The 10,644-nt window shown below is 39.7% G+C and overlaps 1 protein-coding gene across 2 annotated transcripts in view; it reads right to left on the bottom strand.

Moving 5' to 3' along the window:
• Nucleotides 1-7,851: 7,851 nt before the first annotated feature.
• Nucleotides 7,852-10,644, bottom strand: part of APOOL (apolipoprotein O like) — a 105,013-nt gene continuing 102,220 nt past the window's right edge. For both annotated transcript variants that reach the window (XM_027533866.1, XM_027533868.1), the window contains one exon: nucleotides 7,852-8,357. In XM_027533866.1, the coding sequence (XP_027389667.1) occupies nucleotides 8,269-8,357 (89 nt within the window). In that variant the 3' untranslated portion in view covers nucleotides 7,852-8,268. The remainder of the gene's footprint in view (nucleotides 8,358-10,644) is intronic.

The raw sequence follows: 10,644 nt of genomic DNA, 5'->3' as shown, positions 1-10,644 counted from the left end.
ACTATAGCCCATCAGGCTCCTCTGTGGAATTCTCCAGGCAAGAATACCAGAGTGGGCAAGTTGCCATGAGCTTCTCCAGGGGATCTTCCCAACCCAGGGATCGAACCCAGGTCTCCTGCACTGCAGGCCAATCCTTCACCATTTAAGCTACCTGAGAAGCCCATTTAAAAAGCTATACAAAGATGATTCAGTTATACCACAAGGAGCCTTGTAAATTTAAAAAAAAAAAAAAAAAAAACTAATCTAGTTTTAGTTTTTATTTATTTTAATTAGAGGCTAATTACTTTACAATATTGTATTGGTTTTGCCATACATCAACAGGTGTACACGTGTTCCCAATCCTGAACACCCCTCCCACCTCCCTCTGGGTCATCCCAGTGCACCAGCCTCAAGCATCCTGTATCCTGCACCAAATCTGGACTGGTGATTCGTTTCTTATATGATATTATATATGTTTTAATGCCATTCTCCCAAATCATCCCCCCGTGCCTCTCCCACAGAGTCCAAAAGACTGTTGTATACATCTATGTCTCTTTTGCTGTCTCGCATACAGGGTTATTGTTACCATCTTTCTAAATTCCATATATATGCATTAGTATACTGTATTGGTGTTTTTCTTTCTGGCTTACTTCACTCTGTATAATAGGCTCCAGTTTCATCCACCTCATTAGAACTGATTCAAATGTATTCTTTTTAATGGCTGAGTAATACTCCATTGTGTATGTGTACCACTGCTTTCTTATCCATTCATCTGCTGATGGGCATCTAGGTGGCTTCCATGTCCTGGCTATTATAAACAGTGCTGCGATGAACACTGGGGTGCACATGTCTCTTTCGATTCTGGTTTCCTCAGTGTGTATGCCCAGCAGTGGGATTGCTGGGTCATATGGCAGTTCTATTTCCAGTCATTTAAGGAATCTCCACACTGTTCTCCATAGTGGCTGTACTAGTTTACATTCCCACCAACAGTGTAAGAGGGTTCCCTTTCCTCCACACCCTCTCCAGCATTTATTGCTTGTAGACTTTTGTATTGCAGCCATTCTGACTGGCATGAAATGGTACCTCATTGTGGTTTTGATTTGCATTTCTCTGATAATGAGTGATGTTGAGCATGTTTTCATGTGTTTGTTAGCCATCTGTATGTCTTCTTTGGAGAAATGTCTATTTAGTTCTTTGGCCCATTTTTTGATTGGGTCGTTTATTTTTCTGGAATTGAGCTGCAGGAGTTGCTTGTATATTTTTGAGATTAGTTGTTTGCCAGTTGCTTCATTTGCTATTATTTTCTCCCATTCTGAAGGCTGTCTTTTCACCTTGCTTATAGTTTCTTTTGTTGTGCAGAAGCTTTTAATTTTAATTAGGTCCCATTTGTTTACTTTTGCTTTTATTTCCAATATTCTGGGAGGTGGGTCATAGAGGATCCTGCTGTGATTTATGTCGGAGAGTATTTTGCCTATGTTCTCCTCTAAGAGTTTTATAGTTTCTGGTCTTATGTTTAGATCTTTAATCCATTTTGAGTTTATTTTTTGTGTATGGTGTTAGAAAGTGTTCTAGTTTCATTCTTTTACAGGTGGTTGACCAGATTTCCAAGCAGCACTTGTTAAAGAGACTGTCTTTTCTCCATTGTATATTCTTGCATTCTTTGTCAAAGATAAGCTGTCCATAGGTGCATGGGTTTATCTCTGGGCTTTCTATTTTGTTCCATTGATCTATATTTCTGTCTTTGTGCCAGTACCATACTGTCTTGATGACTGTGGATTTGTAGTAGAGCCTGAAGTCAGGCAAGTTGATTCCTCCAGTTCCATTCTTCTTTCTCAAGATTGCTTTGGCTATTCGAGGTTTTTTGTATTTCCATACAAATTGTGAAATTATTTGTTCTTGCTCTGTGAAAAATACCATTGGTAGCTTGATAGGGATTGCATTGAATCTATAGATTGTTTTGGGTAGTATACTCATTTTCACTATATTGATTCTTCCGATCCATAAACATGGTATATTTCTCCATCTATTTGTTTCCTCTTTGATTTCTTTCACCAGTGTTTTATAGTTTTCTATATATAGGTCTTTAGTTTCTTTAGGTAGATATATTCCTGAGTATTTTATTCTTTTCGTTGCAATGGTGAATGGGACTGTTTCATTAATTTCTCTTTCTATTTTCTCATTATTAGTGTATAGGAATGCAAGGGATTTCTGTGTGTTGATTTTTTATCCTATAACTTTACTATATTCATTGATTAGCTCTAGTAATTTTCTGGTGGAGTCTTTAGGGTTTTCTATGTAGAGGATCATGTCATCTGCAAACAGTGAAAGTTTTCCTTCTTATTTTCCAATTTGGATTCCTTTTCTTTCTTTTTCTGCTCTGATTGCTGTGGCCAAAGCTTCCAAAACTATGTTGAATAGTAGTGGTGCGAGTGGGCACCCTTGTCTTGTTCCTAACTTTAGGGGAAATGCTTTCAATTTTTCAACATTGAGGATAATGTTTGCTGTGGGTTTGTCATATATAGCTTTTATTATGTTGAGGTATGTTCCTTCTATTCCTGCTTTCTGGAGAGTTTTTATCATAAATGGATGTTGAGTTTTGTCAAAGGCTTTCTCTGCATCTATTGAATTAATCATATGGCTTTTATTTTTCAATTTGTTAATGTGGTGTGTTACATTGAGTGATTTGTGAATATTGAAGAATCCTTGCATCCCTAGGATAAAGCCCACTTGGTCATGGTATATGATCTTTTTAATGTGTTGTTGGATTCTGATTGCTTGAATTTTGTTAAGGATTTTTGCATCTATTTTCATCAGTGATATTGGCCTGTAGTTTTCTTTTTTTGTGGGATCTTTGTCAGGTTTTGGTATTAGGGTGATGATTACCTCATAGAATGAGTTTGGAAGTTTACCTTCCTCTGCAATTTTCTGGAAAAGTTTGAATAGGATAGGTGTTAGCTCTTCTCTAAACTAGTTTTATTTTTATAATAAATTATGTGGGCTATCACAGCCATAAATACCAAATGTAAGGGAATGTATAGGAGAGTATCTAAATCCTACCCTGGGGAACTGAGAAAGGATGTGTTTGAATTATAAGTAGGAAGTTGGAATGAAGCATGTGTGATGAGACAAAAACAACTCTGAGACACTAGCACAGGCAGAGAAAGAGGTAATAAAAGAGCAAAGCATGTTTATGAAGCAAGTTGTGTTATAGATAACATACTGGGCAGACCAAAAAGTTTGTTCAAGTTTTTCTGTACAGTTTTATGGAAAAACCCAAATTAACTTTTTGGCCAACCCAATATAATATACTTGATAGTAGGGTGGGTGGGGAGAGGGAAGGAAGGATTAAAGTTTAGCTGGGATCATATATGAAGGCCTTGTATGTCATGCTAATGGGTCTTGATTTGATTCTGTAGACAATGTTGAGTCACTGAAGATCTCAGGAAGACAACTATGTCATAATAATCTGATAGATGGGTTAGAAGAATAGGGTAGCAGACATTATATATTAACTTAAACTCAACACCATTCCAAATCCCTTACCACTTGCCTTTCTCTTCATAGACAAAAATGTAATTTGCCAACCTTAAATTTGACTTACAAGACAAATTCTGGTTAAGGTACAGACAGAAGTCTTTTGAGAGGGATTCTAAGAAATAATTTAATTCTCTGATTAGAGGGAGTCAGAAGTATCTGGTACAGTTTTTTGTAACCCCTTTTCCTACTTTGAATGTGTGTGTTCCCGAGAGGTAGGGGAGCCATTTTGTGATCATGAGGTGACAAATCAACATGCTAAAGAGTAGAGCAGAAAGAGAAATATATCTAGATCCTTGATGACACCAATGAGTCACTATACCAACTCTGTACTGACCAATTCCAGACTTTAAACAGACTCATTTATTTAAGTAGCTACAGTTAACTGGTTTACTGTTACTTATAAGCAGAATGCAATGTTAAGTGACAGAAAGCAAGACTGATGGCAAGCAGATTGATGAGAAGCATATATAATAATCCAGGAAGTGATGATGAAGACCTGAATGAGAGTAAGGATTAGAGAAAGTACAATCGATTTGAGAAACACAGAAGTGAGAGAGATGTAGAGACAATTTAATTTTAGGTCTTTTGATATCAGGGCTTCCCAGGTGGCTCAGTGGTAAAGAATTCGCCTGACAATGTAGAAGATGCAGGTAGACCTGGGTTCGATCCACTGGAGGAGTGAATGGCAACTCACTCCAGTATTCATGCCTGAAGAATCCCATGGACAGAAGAGCCTGGCCTCCTGAGAAACCTGTATGCAGGCCAAGAAGCAACAGTTAGAACCAGACATGGAACAACAGACTGGTTCCAAATTGGGAAAAGAATATGTCAAGGCTGTATATTGTCACCATGCTTATTTAACTTATATGCAGAGTACATCATGTGAAATGCCAGGCTAGATGAAGCATAAGCTAGAATCAAGATTACAGGGAGAAATATCAATAACCTCAGATATGCAGATGACACCACCCTAATGGCAAAAAGCCAAGAGGAACTAAACAGCGTATTGATGAAGGTGAAAGAGGAGAGTAAAAGAGCTAGCTTAAAACCCAACACTGAGAAAACTAAGAGCATGACATCTGGTCCCATCAGTTCATGGCAAATAGATGGGGAAACAATGGAAACAGTGACAGACTTTGTTTTCTTGGGCTCCAAAATCACTGCAGCCATGAAATTAATGCAGCTCCTTGGAAGAAAAGCTATGACAAACCTATGCTGTGCTGTGATTAGTTGCTCAGTCATGTCCAACTGTTTGTAACCCCAGGGACTGTAGCCTTCCAGCCTCCACTGTCCATGTGGATTCTCCAGGCAAGAATGCTGAGTGGGTTGCCATGCCCTCCTCCATGAGATCTTCCCAACCTAGAGATCAAACTCAGGTTTCTTACATTGCAGATGGATCTTATCTATTAAAAAGCAGAGACATCACTGTGCTGATAAAGGTCCATCTAGTCAAAGCTATGGTTTTTCCAGTAGTCATGTATGGATGTGAGAGTTGGACTATAAAGAAGACTGAGTGCCAAAGAATTGATGCTTTTGAACTGTGGTGTTGGAGAAGACTCTTGAGAGTCCCTTGGACTGCAAGGAGATCCAACCAGTCAATCCTAAAGGAAATCGATCCTGAATGTTCATCAGAGGGACTAATTCTGAAGCTCCAATACTTTGGCCACCTGATGCGAAGAGCCAACTCATTAGAAAAGATGCTGATGCTGGAAAAGATTGAAGGCAGGAGGAGAAAGGGATGACAGAGTATAAGATGGCTGGATGGCATCGCTGACTCAACGGACACGAGTTTGAGCAGGCTCTGGGAGATGGTGAAGGACAAGGAGGCCTGGAGTGTTGCAGTTCCATGGGGTCACAAAGAGTCAGACACGACTAAGTGACTGAACAACTATTGATATTGAGAATCTCTATGGGATATACAGGGCTTTCCAGGTGGTGCTAGTGGTAAAAGAACCTGCCTGCCAATGAAGGAGACATAAGAGATGTGGGTTCGATCCCTGGCTTGGGAAGAACCCCTGGAGGAGGGCCTGGCAACTCACTCCAGTATTCTTGCCAGGAGAATCCCAGGGTTTCTGGAGAATCCCTGTGGGCTACAGTCCATAGGGTCACAAAGAGTCAGACATGACTGAAGCAACTTAGCACACATGCACATATGGATATAAGATAGACATGACTAATAATTAGAAAGATAGATACACACTTCTGGAGAAATATGCAAGATGGAAATATTAATAATAAGGACATATAAATGATGCTTGAAGTCAGTGAAGTATATTGAATGGAAATGAGAAAGCATTGAATGAGAAAAGACAAGAAATGCAAACTGAGGAGCCTTAACATGTAAGGGATTCAAAGCAAGAGAACAATGAGTAACAAGAGGAGCAGGAATAACACTAAAAGGAGGACTCATTTTTAGGAGGGAGTAGTTATGAGTCAATCATTACATAAAATTCAAGTAGGTAAAGAGGATGAGATTACTAGATAGCATCACTAACTCAATGAACATGAATTTGAGCAAACTCTGGGAGATAGTGAAGGATAGGGAGACCTGTCTATGGGTCACAAAGAATCAGACAAAATTTACTGAAAAACAACATAGAGGCAAAGGTGTAGCAAGTTATAGAGGAATTGAAATTGAGAACTTAAGAAAATGACATTAATTACTGTTTTATGAAGTCTGAAAATCATAGGAAAGAGAAAGAAAAGAGAGCTCAAGAGGAAGAGGGAGTTATGGAAAGGTTTTTGCTACTGTTGTTTTTGGATAAAGAGGATGTGAAGCTGTTAGAGACTGAGGAAAAGAAATCAGTTAAAAGAGAAACAAAAGACTGAAAATTAAACAGGATGGAATACGGTACTAGAAAAGACGGGAAGGAGATCTGGAACACAAATAGAAACATCAACTTTAGAAAAGGGGGATGCATGGCTGAAAAAAGGTAAGCATTGAAAACAGATGGGAAGAAGTTGGGAAAGATTGTGTCTAATAACTTATTTTTGTCCTCTGAGTAATAGGATACATAGTCTTCTTTGGCAGGTATAGGAGGCTTCAGAATAAGAAAAAAGCAAGAGAGTTCCAGAAAAACATCTATTTCTGCTTTATTGACTATGCCAAAGCCTTTAATTGTGTGGATCACAATAAACTGTGGAAAATTCTGAAAGAGATGGGAATACCAGACCACCTGACCTCCCTCTTGAGAAACCTATATGCAGGTCAGGAAGCAACAGTTAGAATGGACATGGAACAACAAACTGGTTCCAAATAGGAAGAGGAGTACATCAGGGCTGTATATTGTCAACCTGCTTATTTAACTTATATGCATAGTACATCGTGAGAAACACTGGACTGGAAGAAGCACAAGCTGGGATCAAGACTGCCAGGAGAAATATCAATAACGTCAGATATGCAGATGACACCACGCTTATGGCAGAAAGTGAAGAGGAACTAAAAAGCCTCTTGATGAAAGTGAAAGAGGAGAGTGAAAAAGTTGGCTTAAAGCTCAACATTCAGAAAACTAAGATCATGGCATCTGGTCCCATCACTTCATGGCACATAGATGGGGAAACAGTGTCAGACTTTATTTTTTGGGGCTCCAAAATCACTGCAGACGGTGATTGCAGCCATGAAATTAAAAGACGCTTACTCCTTGGAAGGAAGGTTATGACCAACCTAGACAGCATATTAAAAAGCAGAGACATTACTTTGTCAACAAAGGTCCGTCTAGTCAAGGCTATGGTTTTTCCAGTAGTCATGTATGGATGTGAGAGTTGGACTGTGAAGAAAGTTGAGTGCTGAAGAATTGATGCTTTTGAACTGTGGTGTTGGAGAAGACTCTTGAGAGTCCCTTGGACTGCAAGGAGATCCAACCAGTCCATCCTAAAGGAGATCAGTCCTGGGTGTTCACTGCAAGGACTGATGGTAAAGCTGAAACTCCAATACTTTGGCTACCTCATGCGAAGAGTTGACTCATTGGAAAACACCCTGATGCTGGGAGGAATTGGAGGTAGGAGGAGAAGGGGATGACAGAGCATGAGATGGCTGGATGGCATCACCGACTCGATGCACTTGAGTTTGGGTGAACTCCAGGAGTTGGTGGTGGACAGGTAGGCCTGGCATGCTGTGATTCGTGGGGTCGCAAAGAGTCAAACATGAATGAGCGACTGAACTTAACTGAAAACCTCTCCTGGAGACCAGAATAGGAAACTACACAGGAATCAGTAGAAGGAATGCTAAGCAGCACTGAGGCTTCCCATGTAGCACATGGTCCTCTCAAACAGACTTATTTTTGGACATCTAAGAGGAATTAGCATTAATTAAACAAAGAGACAAAGCCAAGCACATGTCATAAAATATGTATATTTTATTATATCTCTGGGAAATGCAAAACAAACAGGGGGGAGGGAACACATCCTTCCACACACCATTCTAATTTAGCTGATATTAATTCAGAAAAGCTACAGCAAATATATATGTGTATATGTTTATATATATACAAATTTTTTTTTTATAAACACCCTTAAAGTCATGAAATGCATCCTAATACTTCTACCTCTGCCTCCTCATTGATCATTTAATGTTGTTTGGATTGTATTCAGTTTGTGTTTTAGTCACTAATGTGATTTTTCAAACTGTACATTAGACGATGTAAGGGGAAAACTTGGTTTAATTTATATCCTATGCATCAGTTACATGTTACATGATTTTTTTCACCATTATTTGAAACTTCACACATCTTGTAGTTCTCTATGCAGACTACTTCAGCTTCTAGTGCTGTACATATCTATATCTTCTGGATGGGACTGCCCGTGATCCATGAACTTGGGGTCAGGCATAAACTGTGTAGCACCTGATAAAGTATTAAAATGAAAAAGAAAATTAGTCATTAATTTAACAAAATTCTTGTTGATATGGGGGGCACATCAATGAGCAAAACAGATAAAAATCTCCACCAACATGGACCTAACATTAAAGTTGGGTAAAGGAGACAATACGTTAAGTAAACAGTATGTCAGATGGTGGTATGCAGAAAAATAAAACAGGGTGGAGAGGCATATGGAGAGATTGGGTGATCTGCAATTTTAAACAGGGTGGCCAGGGAAAGAAAGCCTTATATATTTGAGCAAAGAACTGAAGAAGGTGCAGGTATGAGCCCTGTAACTATTTGAGGGAAATGACTTACTGGAGGAGCAGGTGGCAAGTGTAACAGACTTTAGGCATGTCTGAGGAGCCATAAAATAGCAAATATGGCTGTAACAGAGATAGCAAGATGTGCTGATGGTGGATGCAATGAGTGTGATAGAAGTCATAATCAGAAAACAGTGGAATGCTAGGCCACACAGGTCATGGGAAAGTTTTTCTCTTTTATTCTAAGAGATGAGAAGTCACTGGACAGTTTTGAGCAGAAGTGTAACATGATATTATGTTTTTAAAAAGATTACTCTTGGCTATGGGTAGAAGAGAGTGTAGGGAAATAAGCATAGAAATAGGGAGATGAGTTACGAAGCTATTATAGCAGAGAAGACTGCAGTACACCAGGATGGAAATGCTAAATGGCTTTTACTAGGGCAGTGGAGGTGGTGATAACTTAAGGACAGGATTTCCAAAGTGGATTCAGTATGTTGTGTGAGTGATACTCTTTAATTTGAGAAACTAAAAGAATGGAGTTGACATTTACTGAGATGGGGTAAATGTAGAAACATGTTTTGTTGTTGTTGTCATTCAGTTGCTCAGTCGTGTCCGACTCTTTGCAACTTTATGGACTGTAGCCCACCAGGTCCCTCTGTCCATGGAATTTTTTAGGCAAGAATACTGGAGTAGGTTACCATTTCCTTCTCCATGGCATCTCCCCCAAATCAGGAATTGAACTTGCATCTTTTGCATTGGCAAGCAGATTCTTGACCACTAAGCAACCAGGGAAGCCCCAGAAGCATGTTTGGGAGAAGGTAAATTAAGTGTTAAGTTTTGGGTGTGCTATATTTGAATTGCTAACTAGACATCACTTCATGGCAAATAGATGGGGAAACAGTGGAAACAGTGACAGGCTTTGTTATCTTGGGCTCTAAAATCACTGCAGCTATGAAATTAAAAGATGGTTGCTCGTTGGAAGAAAAGCAATGACAAACCAAGAAAGCATATTAAAAGCAGAGACATTACCAACAAAGGTCCATTTAGTCAAAGCTATGGTTTTTCCAGTGGTCATGTATGGATGTGAGTTCAGTTCAGTTTAGTCGCTCAGTCGTGTCCGACTCTTTGCGACCCCATGAAACGCAGCACGCCAGACCTCCCTGTCCATCACCAACTCCCAGAGTCCACCAAATTCACGTCCATCGAGTCAGTGATGCCATCCAACTATCTCATCCTCTGTCGTCCCCTTCTCCTGCCCTCAAACTTTCCCAGCATCAGGGTCTTTTCAAATAAGTCAGGTTTTCGCATCAGGTGGCCAAAGTATGGGAGTTTCAGATTCAAAATCAGTCGTTCCAATGTACACCCAGGACTGACCTCCTTTAGGATGGACTGGGTGGATCTCCTTCAAGTCCAAGGGACTCTTAAGAGTCTTCTCCAACACCACAGTTCAAAAGCATCAGTTCTTTGGTGCTCAGCTTTCTTCACAGTCCAACTCTCACATCCATACATGACCACTGGAAAAACCACAGCTTTGTCTAGACGGACCATTGTTGGCAAAGTAATGTCTCTGCTTTTTAATATGCTGTCTAGGTTGGTCATAACTTTCCTTCCAAGGAGTAAGTGTCTTTTAATTTCATGGCTGCAATCACCATCTGCACTGATTTGGAGACCCCAAAAATAAAGTCTGACACTGTTTCCACTGTTTCCCCATCTATGTGCCATGAAGTGATGGGATCAGATGCCATGATCTTCGTTTTCTGAATGTTGAGCTTTAAGCCAACCTTTTCATTCTTCTCTTTCAGTTTCATCAAGAGGCTCTTTAGTTCTTCTTCACTTTCTGCCATAAGGGTGGTGTCATCTGCATATCTGACGTTATTGATATTTCTCCCTGCAGTCTTGATTCCAGCTTGTGCTTCCTCCAACACAGCGTTTCTCATGATGTAGTCTGCATAGAAGTTAAATAAGCAGGGTGACAATATACAGCCTTGACGTACTCCTTTTCCTATTTG

The sequence above is a fragment of the Bos indicus x Bos taurus genome, chromosome X, assembly GCF_003369695.1.
Source record: "Bos indicus x Bos taurus breed Angus x Brahman F1 hybrid chromosome X, Bos_hybrid_MaternalHap_v2.0, whole genome shotgun sequence".
NCBI classification, from domain to species: domain Eukaryota; kingdom Metazoa; phylum Chordata; class Mammalia; order Artiodactyla; family Bovidae; genus Bos; species Bos indicus x Bos taurus.
The sequence above is the reverse complement of the archived record's forward strand: the minus strand, read 5'-3'. Positions and strand labels throughout refer to the sequence as shown.